Here is a 16052-nt window from a genome sequence, read left to right as displayed (position 1 = left end):
AAAGTATGAAGGCTATTGCTTAACGCATTGTAAGCCGCCCTGAGTCTCTGGAGAAGGGCAGCATATAAATCGAACAAACAAACAAACAAATAAACAAACAAATGAAGTCCTCAACCCTCCCAAACAGTTTAAAAGGTAATCATGATTGATAAGACAGACCATCACTGTGATAATCAACAAGACCAGACAAGGTCCAGTGCCTCCACAAGTAATCCACAATAACAGCCAATACAGTTTTCTGTCTAGATCTGAATCCCACGTGTAAGAGATTTAGACAACTTCTTTAAACAGAGTTCTCTGTAACTGCTCCATAACATCACCTCCTCTTCTGCCTTCCTAGAAAGAGAGGCCTAGAGACATGATAGTAATTATTTAAGATGACCAGGTCAAATGATCAAGTCTGCCACTACCCTGCCTCCAGGATGTGTTCACTACTTTGTACATTCACCTTCTCATTCCCACATTCTCCCACAGAGTGGCAGAAGTCTTATCTACAAGTAGTACAGGTTCTCATTGGAGAAAAGCCTAATGCTGGAAAAGATTGAGGGCAAAAGAAGAAGGGGACGACAGAGAACGAGGTGGGTGGATGGAGTTATTGAAGCAGTAGGCGTGAGCTTAAATGGACTCCAGAGGATGGTAGAGGACAGAAAGGCCTGGAGGAACATTGTCCATGGGGTTGTGATGAGTTGGACAAGACTTTGCAACTAACAACAACAAGTAGTGCAGCTCATCCCTCAAAGGATGACTGAGATTAATATTAAGTAGAAGCTGAGCTACTGTAATATATGATACTGCTACTTAATGAAAATGGTTCAGGAGTAAATTCAGTGGTATAAAAAAACCCGGAGCTCTTTTTCTTTCCTTCCAGAGGTCATCTATTAAGGTAACAATAGCATATTCTGTCTCATTTTCAACCTTTATTGAAAAGGATTGATACACGGACACTTGTGGTTACATACATCACCTTAAAAACACTTTGCCACAAAAAAGGCTAATTATGACATGTGCTGGTTGGAGTAATCTGGATCCAGAGAGTGTTTTTTGAGAAATGACAAATTGTTACTTCCTTTAAAGGTGGCACCAATTACATACACACCTATCCTTGACTTACAATCATTCATTTAGTGACCATTCAAAGTTACAATGGCATTAAAAATAGGGACTTATGACCGGCTTTCACACTTACGACCTTTGCAGCATCCCAACGGTCATTGATCAAAATTCGGACGCTTGACAACTGGTTCATATTTATGATGGTTGCAGTGTCATGTGATCACTTTTTGTGACCTTTGGACAAGCAAAGTCAATGGGGAAGCCAGATGCACTTAACAATCATGTTACTCATTTAACTGCAATGATGTGCTCAAAGGAAGGTCATAAAATGGGGCAAAACTCAATCATTGTCTCACTTAGCAACAGAATTTTTGCTCAATTGGGGTCATAAGTCGAGGACTACCTGTATTCAACTTTTTTCAGTTAGTATGAATAAGCCAAAATGGGAAGGGTCAAGAGACCATATAATAGGACAGATAACTGCACCCTATCTCCATTCTCAGACAAAACTGATCCCATATGAGTAGATCAGATAATGCAACACATACTTCAGTATAAATTACAAGAAAAGTAGCATTGACATTAATGTACTTGAATTTACTTTAAGAGCTTCAGCATTCAGATTTTCTAGAACTAATGATAGTGAGCCTTTAGCTATCCTATAGAAGTGTTGCTAGTTATCTGATGAAGCCGTGTAGGTTACAATATAATAAAGGCTGCCAGATAGGCATATCGCTCACTAATGTTTAGCAAGTTATATGGCAAAACCTATATTGTATATGATAAATCCCATGCTGGTCTAGTGCTCTGGTCGTTGTCCTACTTTACAACATTGTTCAGAGCACCTCAGAATGAAGCCAGGCTTCACATAACTATACTGGGCTACTGAAAAATTGATCGTAAATGTTCTTTTTCTTTCCCAATTCAATAGATTATGGAGGCCTCTTTAACTCTGGAGTTCCCCAGAGGATTCAAGAACCTATCAGATTATATTATTCCCTGGAGCGGATCATCTTAATGGGTCTGGTAGAAGGGGAATGATGGAGTGATATCAAGCCTTACCCTGCTTTCTTAGAATAACTCTACTCCCTCCTTCCCTATCCAAACCTTCTTATATTCTGAAGTAAAAACCAAATTGAAGGTATGTTATCCCCAAAGGCAGATCTGGGACTGTCACAAAATCCTAAACTTAAATTCCTTATACCAGAAAACAGTGTATTAATTCCACCATTGCTATAACTTAGTTTACATGATATGTATCTAAAATGAAATATAGTTAAAATGGCTAACCAGGTAGATAAGGGTGGTGTGGGGGGGAATAATCCAGAAGGTTCACATATGAATGTTCACATATGAATGTTCACATGAATGGCATCCATTCTGGTTAGCATAACCAACCAATGCAAACAAAGTAGGAAACACCCACATTCAGGTGGATTATGTTTTATGTCAATAAGAGGAAGCACAATGGTACTTGGCTTTTCTGTACTACATATCAAAATATATTAGGTAAAAAATATTAGGTATATTAGGTAAATTGTAACTATTCTCAATTTCGAAAGACAAAATCCAATCATGTATTGTGGATTTATTTTTAAGAAGCTGCATAATGTTACAATAGTAAAATAAGATATATAAATAAAATATATAGATAAAGCTGGACAATTCTATCTGCATAGGTGTTTGGCCAAACTGGGACAGAGATACAGCAGCTTCAAGGAAGATTTTAAAAGACATTAATCTCATATATCAGACTTAGTGACTAAACCCACCCTGGCCCAATACCTTGTCATCTTTTGCGTTCACGTCGACTTTTTTTGATCGGATGGCTTTGGTTACATGGTCAATGTTGTTTTCTCTGCAATAGTCAAATATGTTCTTATCTTCCTCCCTAAGAAGAAATAAAAAGGGGTATATTTCCTGTTACCAAGCAAGAAATGCAAACTACATAAACATGAGAAGCCAGCTTTTTCATTAGTTCAATCATTTTACTGTTACTGATTATTTTAAACTTTCAGTGTTTTTGGCAAATATTGTAGACATCCTGCATCACAGAACACTTAAATAATATACTGCAAACTAACCCTCAAAGAACTGTAAGATATAAATCAGTTTCATTTAGGAAAAAAATCATTATGCATTTCTCATAATAATTCAAATTTTAAAACAAAAAAAATCAATTAATGTAGTTATTTGGGAAATCTATTCACCATCTTTCAAATGTGATGCCAACATATCTAATATAAACCTCCTCCTCACCACTCCTCTCTTCAGCAAATCTGGGTTCTTAGCATGAAGGAACCAACTATCTTTCCTTAAGGACTGCAAGCAAAACAAACAAACAAACAAACAAACCAAAAGATAAATTCTCTATCCACAGGCCTATCTAGCAAAGAGCCATTTACTCCAGGTTCTCTGCCTGAACTATGTCTTTTGCCAAACAGTGGATTATTTATCTCTGAAGGATTTCAAATACTTGGCATCTACTGTAGAAAAACTTGAGGCATGAGATGAGAAAAGAAAAAAGAAACATAACTGAAACTATATCAACACAGTTGTCCTTACCATGTTCATATACTGGCTTTTGTTCTTTATACTCAACTCTGCAAAAGATCCCTCAACTCCATCCAATCATGGCATATTTGGTCCTCCCTTCTCACTGTGTTCACTCTTTCTTTAATGATCTGATCTTCATGGCTTTTCTCTCACCTCAGTTTACATCTTTTGTACTAATAAAACATTTTGTATTTAATTCCCATCCGTACATACTTAACATTACAGTAAGTCTTCTTGTTTTGCTATACATAATTAAGTACCTTATTTCCCACTGCATTCACTTCCACAAAATGGACAGAAGCACACTCTTTACACCTCATTTATTTCACATTTCCTTTCTTTCATGTCCTTTTTTCCTAATCAAGAAAACTCTTAATACTACCAAATAGTTTGTTTCAAATTCTGAATCACTCCTCTCTTGTGTGTTTCACTAACGACATATTTCATTACTTTAAACAATTAGATCTTCTTTTTACAGTAATATTCATTCCTTTGTCGTGTGTGTGCGTGTGTGTGTTGTTTATGTATGAATTAATAGACCTATGTTTAAAGAATATATTAGCAAAATATTCACTATAGTTTTTTATACTTAACTCTTGTAATGGCATAGTTACTTTTCTGCATTCTCTCATTCTCATCTATTCATTCATGCCACCTAACTGAGTAACATTCATGTTAGGCTGTTCATTCAGAATGTTTCATCCCCCTCCCCCAAATCATCTATAATTTTATTCACAGTCATCATTCACAGGGGCACAGCATATAAACCATGTAATGATCATCAATCTATAGATCTGTACATACAATTATCTAGATACTAATTGAAACAATTTGACATATAATTTTATCCTTTTTATCCAGTTAACTCTACATTTTTATTACCCTGAATATATTCATTAGCTCAATTCTAAAAGTTCTTTCAGATTCATTACAACTTTCCCATTAGTTTCATAGACAACAATATACTGATTTTTATTTCATTTGTTCATTCATGCTCTTTACCATTTATTCCTCTTACATTCGAAGTTCCAATGTTCTATATGGCATAGTTACCACTAGATGAGGCTGAGTTTGACCTCTGCTATTGGTAGATTTCAGCTACCAACATGGTTTTGGTAGATTTCAGCTTTCATTTAACTTTTCAGTAAGTCTAGAAGGTGTAGAATATGTTAACAGCCTTAATCGTACAAATGCCATATGCAACATTCCCTGCTAACAATAAGGTTAATATCAGTTTTGTACATTGTGGCTAGCATGTCTTAGGAGCGTAGAATTTTGAACAGTGCCAGAGAGGGATGAAATGCTGAAAGTAGAGACAATGATAATTGGCTTATTAATTGTAGCCACTTACAAAACAGTTATTTGGTGGTGATAGAGATTTACTGTAGTTGAGCTATAAGATCTGTTTATTGTACATTCAGTTACATCACATTATAATCTGTTTTCAAACTTTTGTTCTAGGCTACTTTAAGATTATTTATAAGAAATGGTTTAAATGTTATCTCATTTTTAACATTATGATCTTATTGTGTGTTTATAAAATTATTTATCTATCTCTCATAATTAAAAATGAAACCTACACAGAGACAAAAAGATGGTGGAAACATAAAATATGATCAAATTCCAGAAAGTATAAACAACATGTGCATGCATATGTAAGTACATAGGCTACAGGGAAATGACAAAACAAAAGACATAGTAAAAATTCACTTAGAGGTCTCAATCTTTGTGTTCAACTGAGCTGAATGTTTTGAAAAAATCAGTGTCAACCATTCTGAAACTGGAAAATTTTGAAATCAGGGTCCCATGTTAAGAATCCTTATTTTGAGTCACTAAGATACGACTATGAGGAAGGTTTCAGTAGAAGAGAACATATGTTGACTTTTGTTCCTTAATTCCATTCTTTTCCAATAGTTTTATTAAGGATTATATTACATAAATGATATAAAAACCTAATTAAAAATATTTTAAGAAAACAAAAATGTGTAAAAAGAAAAAAATATCCTAAAACAGAAAATAATAAAAAAGAAATTCCCCCTTATCTCCAACAAGTACATCTTTTCTGAATGAAAACCTCAAATGTCTTATCATATGCTGTATTACCTAGGGAATCTTCAGCAAGCATCTTTTTTTTTAAAAGGAAAAAAATATTGTTGAGAGCTGCAGCACTATCCAGGAGTGGAAATAATGCATAAATCTTCTTTGTCAGCTTTGAAACTAAACAGCCAGCTGATAAGATGGCTGTGTTCCATTACTATTTCTTCTTATTTTTCTGAAATCATCTAACTGTTACAGAAAGACTACCATGTGCCACAAACAGGTGGTCTTTCCTGTCTGCTTGTCATTGTGCTACTGAAGCAAGAGATGGAAGCCAAGACACAGTTGCAACAGATACTGTTTATGTCAAGGCCCTCTTACACCTCATAGGGCCCATCCTCTCATAATCTCTAATTATCTCTTCGTTTAATCGCCCCATCACTTCTGAGGCTCTCTTGGGTACAGGAAGAGGAAAAGCTCATTAACTGAACCCTTTCTCCTCTCTCCAGCCACCCATAGCTTTTAATTGCTTGGTGTTGTTATTATCTATCAGTGCAACTGGGATCATTTTCATAAGAAAAGGCGGTGGAGGGAGAGAAGCAAGCATGTGTCCCTGAGGTATGCACCGCAGACAAACCTTTGCTTTCTCCATTATTTATGCCAGCTGAGGTTTTATAGGCTGAATAAATCCATAACTCAAGTTTATTCTGAACAGTCTGCTTCCCTAGAGAGGGCGTGATGCCCACTTGCCTGTACACTTCTGTGCTCTCCTCAGAGAATAACCAGAACCTAATGAGACATGTGTTACCCAATTGCCCACGCATGAAAAAAAGTATACACTACACGCAAGATTAGTAATGCAGGAACCTGTGAAAAACCACATAAACCCCTTCACTCAAAGCAACATACTTTTGTTTTTCTTTCAGTGTAAGGGAATTTAGCTTAGCAATATTCTAGTTTACCTGGACAAAAATACAAGTATGCTCTATGCCTGTTAGAAAATGAGAATGCAAATAAAGGTCCTCGCTGTACGTTCCTTGAAGAAAATTATGCCACCGCCACTAGCAACCCATTGCCTCATTGGATTTCAAGCTGTACCTTGGTAACTGGAAAATTTTATTTTAATCAATGCTTGGATAATAAATTGTAATTATTTGGAAAGCTGATTGGTACAATTGGTAACGAATGTAATGTAGTATTTTAAATGTTAGCGAAATGTACTAAATGATACTAGTCACATCATTTCTGCTCTCATTTGTTTTTAAAGGACAAGCATTCTTCATCTCAGCCCAAGTCACCTCACAGAATTGTTTTGTGCGGAAACTGGAGGGAAAAGGAGTATTAGGTATGTTCACCACACAGTTATTCGTTAAACACGAACATAAATCATAAAATCATAAAGGCAGGATAAATAAATAATTTCCTTGCTCTTTTATATGAAAACATTTCCACGCTCACAGAGTTAGTGAGTCTCTCTGATGTTTCAAGGAACAGATTCATTTTTACATGAGTACAAAATTAATGCTAGGAGAAACCCAATGATATCCATAGTATGGCTCCATGTTTATTTCTGCCAATTTAATAATTAATATTCCTTACAAGAACTTGAGATTGAATAATTTCTGAATTACTTATTTAGGGAAAATGTATAAACTATGTAAGGAAAGCTGTTCTTAATTTTTTTTTTAGGACTACAGTACATACATGCCCATGTATACTGACCTCTGGTACTTTCTGTCAAAATTGTTCATTTATCTCTCAGATCAAATAATCAATTCTAGAGCCATCAATCTTTCTATTTCTCTACTAGGCTGGTCTAGCCCAAAGAGTTGGCCAGATGGCTGCTTGGGTTAATGGGATTAATAACATTCTGATAAATTAATGGCATCAGAGTGAAAAATATAATAGGAACTATCAAGCCTGCTAGATAAAACTGGATGTTGGAGGACAGGAGTCTGTAGTACAAAATTTGTTGACTTTCAACTTTCACCCTTTTTATCTGGATTCAAGGAACCATGTTTATCTGAAATGACTTGATGTAGACAGAAATTGTTTGCATTTTGAATTATTTTCATATTTTTCTATTTACTTCTTGAGGATTTGAATAGAATATGAGAGGTATGATCTGGTTGCTCAGTTTTTATTCTTCCTAGTTAAGTCAGCCATGGATAAGATGGAGATCAATGCTTCCTTGCAGGAAGAATGTGCTTTCCTCAGTCTAAAATTATAAGACTTCTATTAAAAAATAATCCATTAGTCCAGGAGATCTGTTTTCATGGAGCAAACTGAAATATATTTCTAAGAAAAGATAATCAAAAGGTAAGGAGGCTAAATGTGAGAAGCATATTCCTGTTGTAATTTAATAGGATTAAGAAGCCATTATATAACATTTGCTGTTTGCATAGGAATTGCTTACGAGACAATATAGTAATTACATAATCTCTTGTACCTATTTGTCTAAAACTGGATGTTCTTAATGTCTATAGAAAGGACAACTCCATATTTTATTTAAAAAGAAACCACACATTTAAATGTTATAGACATTTCCGTTTCTTCAATAATCAAACTTTAAAGAAATTCTACAAGAGCTTGTAGTTATCTGAGAAATGATACTCTCCAAATTTCTTTTGTGTTAAAAAGTAAACAAATACGATTTACATAATTCTTATGCTAGATAATGAAAGAAACTAAATACAGGATTATGTTTCTTAATTTTGCTTCCAATGTGAAGAACAGGATCAAACAGAAAATCATTTTTATATCATTTTTCTATTTAAAATCTTCTTCCAAAGACATACTTTATTTCATGCATTCATAAAATGGCTAGCTGACCAGAGCTTTCTGGTCCATACTGACTTTCTGTGTGCTTGTGGGCACTGGATCTCCCAAGCCCTCCCCCTCTCAGCACTGCTACATGATTGTTTAACGACTGCAACGCAACAAGCTGGAATTGTGGCCATTGAGCAAAGCAGCCAACATGGGTGACCTGCTTGGTGACCACAATGACTTACAACAAATTTCTAGGCTCAGTTGTGGTCATAAGTCGAGAGCCACCTGTATTTTACTACAACTGATAGATGACTGAAATGCAAAAGCTGGAGAAATGGGAGAAATCTAGAACAAGGGAAACCCAACAGTATAAATCATAGACTAACAGTATTTCACAAAGAGAATTCATTGTTTATTGGCAAGATTTATTTAAAGCAACATTAACAGAGACTTGATACATGGTTATCATTGATATGCAAGTTTGGAATTAAATCAGCTATATAGTAGGAAACTGAAGAGGGAGAAGTGCAATCTAAATCAGATTGTTTCCAAGTACAAACAAACCTTGAAGTATTTTTGTCAAATATATGAGTTTTATTTCCAAAATTGAAAAAATAAACATGGATATAAGTTGCAGATGAAAGAAGAATTAATGTCTTTCTCTAGGGTCTTGTCTATCTTGTATGGCTGGCTCAACGTTTCAATTATGTTTAGCAGAACAAACATGATACTTATTTCATTGCTCTATATTTCCGTTTCTTAGTTTCTTTATTTAACCATAACTTCCATATTTAATTTTCACACATTTTTCTTTTAATTTCACAAACTGACCTCAATTAGTAACCTTACATTTATACTGCCTTAATTTGTCTTGACCAGCTGTATCATTTAGCATAATCTTTACTTTTGTTAAGAGGTTAATCAAGAATTACCATACAATTTTATCAGTGCTTACATCAGAACTCTGAACTGATTTTCCAGGCAGGTTTCCAGTTAGATATATAAGACTATAGCTTCAGCTAGAACAGGGGTCTGCAACCCTAAACACTCAAAGAGCTATTTGGACCTGTTTCCCATAGAAAACAAAACACCAGGACCCACAAAACCTGAGTGGGTGTGGCCAACTCGACATCACTCACTCCCACCAAGTCACATGACCCCTCCCAGCCACGCCTACCCAGGTTTTGTGGCTCCCGGTATTTTCTATGGGAAACAGGTATCTCTCTCTGTATGTGTGTGTGCGTCTTTCCCCCTCTCTCTCTTTCTCTCCTCTTTCTCCCTCTCTCATCTCTCTTTCTCCCTCTCTCTCATCTTTCTCATCTCTTTCTCTCATTTCTCTTTCTCTCTCTCCTTCCCTCTCATCTCTTTCTCTCTCCCTCTTTCTCCCTCCCTCCCTCTCATCTTTCTCTCTCTCTCTCATTTCCCTCTCTTTTCCCTCTCTCATTCTCTCCCTCCAGCTCTCTCTCATTTCTCTCTCCCTCTCTCTCTCCCAATTGTTTCTCTTTTTCCTCTGTCTCATTCTCTTCCTCCAACATTTTCTCATTTCTTTCTCTCTTTTTCTCCCCTTTTCTCTCTCTCATCTCTCTCTCGCACACGCACGTGCGCCCAAGTGGGATACCCTCCTGGACTGGGATCACAGTGGCAGCGGGAATGGCAATTCCTTCTCCCGCTGCCACCACTGCGCAGTGAGGTGAGCAGCGGGCTGCTCAGCACAGGAGAGCTTGCCTGCACTGTGCAGGAGAGCCTGCCCATGCTGTGCAGAAGGATGCGGAATTGCAAAAAGCAGCCGGTCATGGGTAGTGCGGAGAAAACACTAGGGACACTTGAGCTGCGTGGCTCTGTGGAGAAGCTTGCGCTTTCTCAGGGCGGAGAGCAGGTTTTATGACTGGGTAGGCAGGGAGCCGCAGGAGAGGGATCAAAGAGCCGCATGTGGCTCTGCGGCTGCGGGTTGCCAACACCCAAGCTAGAACATTCCATTAAAAAGCACTGAATACAGCTTATAAATAAAAGTGAAGGACAAGGGCACTAAAAATCATCACAGTATTTAATATTTTCTCCCAAATATTAATTTTTCTACAAAATTTAACTTTTAAATGAATTAGACTGAAAAGCATAGACATATCATACACACAGATACACCCAAACATTTCACATTAGGGATAAATTAGTACAAGCAATATAGACAATTACTGATTCAAACAGTTATATACCTAGAAAATACTTTTACATTATTTCTAATCTAATATGAAAAGTATCCTGTTTCAAATATTCTGAAAAATGCCATAAACCATAAAAATATCACTCTAATTCACCTGATGGTTTCTTCTTGATACAGTGAGCTGACAACTGGACCTCCAAATACAGCTTTTCCTTCTTTTCCTTTCTTTTCTGATATCTGAAAGAACAAACATAGTAATACTTGTTTACACATTTTGATTCTGAAACTATGCAGATCATGCTCAAGAATAATTCTATGGAATCATTTCCCCCTCTCATTTTCAGACCCTAGTTATAACATTTAAGATCACAGAAACATACCTTGCCTTATCAGCAAAGAAAAGCAAACTTGTAACAGTTATGCCAGGATCCACCAGCTAGGTACCAAATATGTTAAATAAATATACATAATAATAAAATCCTTTTCAGTTCATATGAGCCCAGGAATGTGTTGTCATTATTAGAACCAAACTGATATCACAGTCAAGCCCACTTTGATTATTCTTCAAGCTTCCTTTCTTTCAGCTTCAATTTAAGCAGAAATCATATGCTGTTAAGTGTTCCATATTGTAAAACAAATACATTGTTAAACAAGTGCAGAAAATTATTTTGGTTGAACAAGCATGAAGGAGCCAGCAATGAAGTGTCTCAGGCAGAAGCTCAATGTCAAGCAAGTTAAAGACTCATGTGCAAATCTTACAATACAGTCAGGAAACCAGGTTACTCAGTCTCTGAAAAAGATCTTAAAAGACTACTAGTATGCATGCAACTATTTTGAATTCTAGTAACAGGAGATTTAATAGAAACATGGAGAAATGAGTTCATGATGGGTATATAGTCACTTGTTTGATTGGCATGGAACTTTTGGACATAATATGCCAACTAGGTAGACTCCTAAATGCTGGGGAGGAGACATCAACAACATCAACAACATTAGAAAATGCTCCATGTTACACATGCTAGAGTTCTAGGGCATCAATATGTGGAGCACAGTATCCTTCTGGATCGCCTGCAGGGAGTTGAAGGCAACATTTTAATGGTTCTGCTCCTACCTTAATTTCTTGATTTAATTGGGGGTGCTGGAAGAAAGGGGATTGAGCCCTTGGGACCTCCTTTGTTGAGTTTTCCATCGTTTGAGCCTCTCCCCTGTATTATTTAATATATACATACAGCTGTTGAGAGAGATCATCTGCTGGCTCAGGGTGTCACCAATATGCCAATGACAGCCAATTATACGTAGCTATCCCAGGCTGAGATGGAGATGTCACACAAGTTCTGAATCAGTGCCTGGAGGTGGTCAGGAAGAGTGAGACATAACAAGCTCGGACTAAATCCTACCAAGACTGAGTCGCTTGATGCCATTAGACTTTTATAACATCAGTCCCAGTCTTGTTTCAGGCTGAGCACATACATGCCAAACTGACTTACAAATAGTTTACTAGTGAATGGCAAGCAATTAACTTACATGGCAGGGAGAGAACTGATGAGTTTTTGCATTCTCTCTCACACACACATACACTCGACCAATGTGGGAGAGCAAGTTTTTTTCTGAGGCAGCTCACTCCAAAACCAAAATAGAACATGGATAAGCACAGTCTACGGCAGCCCAGGGAACCAGCTGCCAAGGAAGTTAATCAGTTAGCCCAGGGTCAAACAACTAAGATTCAGAATGCAAACAGGAAGGAGCAGAGAGGTGAATTTGGTTTGGTTATTCCCAACAAAGAGCCTGGCTGTTAGTAGTTATTCTAACATAGGTAGGCTCCAAGGATGTCTCAATTAAGAAATATAACATCTCTGTTTCTTGAGGAGCAGAGTGCCTCTGTCTGATACTTTGGAGTTCCCAATATGTTCTCCATCTAGGTTGTCTTTGGATGATTTATCATCTGATTCTCCTGCCTGACTCAGTCAACTTCAGGTGATTGATAGCTTACTGAATCTTTTTTTTTTCTTTTAAAGAAAAATACAATATTAAAGATTTTTAAGGAAGATAAAACTAATATACATTAATGTAAAATAATTCTCACTTTATTTTCTAATTGACATTTTGCTGAGACCTCAGCTGCTCATTCCTCTAAGTCAGAGTCAATCACAGTTCTGGTACTCACTTTTCAAGGAGTAAAGGTCCCCTGAAGAAGCTACAGTAATGCAAGTTCTGAGGATTCTTCATATTTGTCTTTCCTCAGCTTTGGTTACTGCAGCAGTTGGGATGCCCTAGTGATGGTGATTCATTGTAAAGAGCAAGGGAAATGACTCTGATGAAACTGCCTATTACCTAGGCAAGAGGGGTGGGGTGAAACATTTTTTAAAGCCAGCAAAACAAGATAATATTCAGAAGCAGATTGGGCAAACACTTCTCTGACTCCCTAAAGCTAAAGAGGAGGTATAATTCAATCAAGATTCAAAAGCTTAATTAAATAAAGTATAGATCAAATCTTTCTGTGGAATTGATTTTCTGGTCTACCTAGTAGGGCTACCTTTGGAGACAACTCAGAAGCTACTGGTAGTTCAAAATCTGGTGGCAAGGCTTCTGTTGGGTCAATCCCATTAGCATAGAATCCCACCTATTTTGAAGTTGTTGCATTAGCTGCTGGACAGAATTCCAAGTGCTCGTAATGGTTTTTTTAAAGCCCATCATTGCATTGTACCAAATGATATCAGGCAATGTCTTCATAAAATAGAATCTGCCTTGCTGATATAAACATCCAGAGAGGGCCTGTTGACATGATCTGTATGATGGGCCTTCTCAGTGGAAACCCCTACTTTTTGAAGTATCTTAAGTCCAGAAGTGAGGATGACCCTTTCCTTCTTATATTTAGGAAGCACTTTAAATCTCTTCTAGTTATATTAGGATTAAAATTGATCAATCGCTGTTAGATCCAAACCCAAGATGATACGGCAAAATCCAATTGAGTTCCGCCCTTTATTTGCTTACACCTAATGAACAGAATCTTGCCAAACTAAAGCTATATACTTCTAACCTATTAGATACATCCTGAAGGATTCTAGGATGTGGCTACCCTGAACCTCTCTCCCTCTCCTTCCAACTCAGAACTGCACACAGTCTCATAATTTGGGCTTCTCTCTGATATACTTCCTCCTCTCTGGGAAAGTTCTGTGTTGCCAGGACTCCCTTCCACTACTTCTCCAGGTTCACATTTCTTTAGGAAAAGGAGGGGCAGAACCTGGGGGCGGAGCTGAAAGGCAGATCAGCCTAGAAACTCTACATAATCACAAGTGAATTAGATTATTGTCAGGTGCAAAACATCAGGTCCACATGTGAAGGTCCAGTTAAACTGATTTATTGCTACTCATGCCTATGCACAGGAATCTTCTCAACTAACAGTTAGCACCTGCTTGGATTTAGACAAGGGTCAACAGAATTCAAGGGAAGTTGGATTTAGTTCAACTTCTGGCTATGTAGGGATTTTAGGCTGATCCCTCTTTTAACTTTGCCCGCAGATTTTGCCACCCCTTCTCCTACAATTCCATCACAATCACCCAAACAAGAGACTGCCGTGTTTTAGGTTATAAACATCAGTAGGGGAAGTATCGAAAGGAGGAAATGCTGTTATATTTTAATTATACACAAACGAACTGGATACATTCATAATCCATCACAATAAAGAAACCAAATTCCAGAAGTACTTCTTGGAAGACTTGGTCATGATGCTTGAATCTGAGTGTGGTAGACATGATGGAAAACAGTGACCTCTATGCAATTAGATTTCATGCATATGTACACAAAACACAACCAAGGAATTCCATATTGAAATCCTAGACTTGGGGAGGGAAAATATTTCCCAAATGAAGAGACTGAAAAAAAAAAAAGAAGAAATTATTGAAAACAGCAAAATTGGGAGCCCAGGCAAAATGTATATTTCAATGCAGAAAAGGAGAAAAATCATGAGGATATCCATTTGGCTGACAAATTCAGTCAAGGAGGTTATTCTTGCCAAACTGAGAAGATCAAAAGGAAATATAAGCACTGGCAAAAAAAGAGTCTGAGGAGTACTTGGCTAAAAACTAAAAAGACAATTAAAAATTCCCCAGCTATAATAGAAGCAGGAAACCGGACAGGCGTGCTTTTGGACTGCTAGATGACCGGGGGGGGGGGAGGGCCACTCCAAGAGGATGTGGCGATATCACAGAACATGAATGACATCTCACCACAGAGGACAAAAAATGGCAATTCAGTCAGTCTCTTGTGGCGTTCAGCTTTCACTGCTCAGTGTAGTCCCCCTTTGTTGGGAGGAATGAGAGGCTGCTGGAAGATCAACCTTTCACTCCACTACACCATTGATGCAAGTGTTTCAGGGCCACAAAGAATGGGTGGAAGTGGTTCATGTGCTCGCTGCTGGTGTTTGCCACTTTCTGCCAGGGCTGCTGAAACTGGGTCCTATCTTCTTGTTGGGACTAGTCAGTCAGGGGTCTTGAGAAGGCCACTACTGCTGTTATCACCTAATATTTCTTGGTTAGAAGAAAAGAGGCCACTAATTGGTGATGCCAGATGCCCCACCTCAGCCACTGCTACTGCCTCCAATGGCTGATAATAGTGATTTGCAAACCCCACAGCCTAAATATGAAAGGCAGAATAACTGGTGCTTGGTTGTTTGGCCTCTGCCTGCCTTGCCACCATAGCAAGATGATTATAACTCTATACTCGATATAATCTCAATAACTCTGATGACTCCCCCTCTCCAAGTTCTCAGGGTAAGATGAGTTCTTTGTTTTTTTGGCAATGAAACTCACTGCTTAAGATTGTTACCTACCATGTCTCTTTGTTCACTGTCCCTTTCCTGTTTTATGGAAAGATCTGGCATAATTAGGTTCATTAGGCCCTCTTTTTGCCCCATACCATTTCACTCTGGTGTTGAAGGCCACAGGTATCTGACTGAGTTGGTCTGACAGCAGTAGGTTCAGCTGAGTGGGTAAATGGACAAGTTAGGTGATTGACTTTTGTCCTGCAGCTGCTGCCGGTATAATTGGCTATTTTGCCTTTTCCATGTGATCACCAGACTTAAGGAGGATGGAGTGAAGTCCATGGCTGGCTTGTGTGGATGGAGTTTTTTTGCTATCTTAACCAGGAGGACTGCAATGTATTAAGGCTAAACTTTTCACTATTGGACTGAGAAACTTTGTGCTGATTTTGAGGAAGTGGCAAAGGTTAGCTTTGGCAATAAGTTTGGCTTCCCCTGGGTGAGAACTTTGCGTTTGTGTGTGCACATACCTGTCTGTTCATCCATCCATCCATTTCTCTGTCAGAATGAGGAGCCTGGGCTTGCTCCAGGTAGGTAAGCTGGGGAAGAATGTGGGTTCTCTGATGCTTGATGGGAGTGAGTGGAAAGGATTGAGAGAATCCATGGGTGCATAATTGGTTGGGGGGTGGGAGTTGCTATTTAGGATATGGCCACTGAATACTC

At 37.8% G+C, this 16052-nt stretch overlaps 1 protein-coding gene across 2 annotated transcripts in view; it reads right to left on the bottom strand.

The window, feature by feature from the left end:
• ACBD6 (acyl-CoA binding domain containing 6) overlaps nt 1–16052 on the bottom strand; it is a 130578-nt gene that overhangs the window by 90113 nt on the left and 24413 nt on the right. For both annotated transcript variants that reach the window (XM_034409685.3, XM_034409684.3), the window contains exons 4-5: nt 10728–10810; nt 2839–2944 (exon numbers count right to left, since the gene is read on the bottom strand). In XM_034409685.3, coding sequence (XP_034265576.1) covers nt 2839–2944; nt 10728–10810 — 189 coding nt within the window. The remainder of the gene's footprint in view (nt 1–2838; nt 2945–10727; nt 10811–16052) is intronic.

This window comes from Pantherophis guttatus, chromosome 3, assembly GCF_059756535.1.
Source record: "Pantherophis guttatus breed Tessera chromosome 3, ASM5975653v1, whole genome shotgun sequence".
Lineage (NCBI taxonomy): Eukaryota > Metazoa > Chordata > Lepidosauria > Squamata > Colubridae > Pantherophis > Pantherophis guttatus.
Note: the sequence above shows the minus strand (reverse complement) of the source record. Positions and strands in the feature narration are given on the sequence as shown.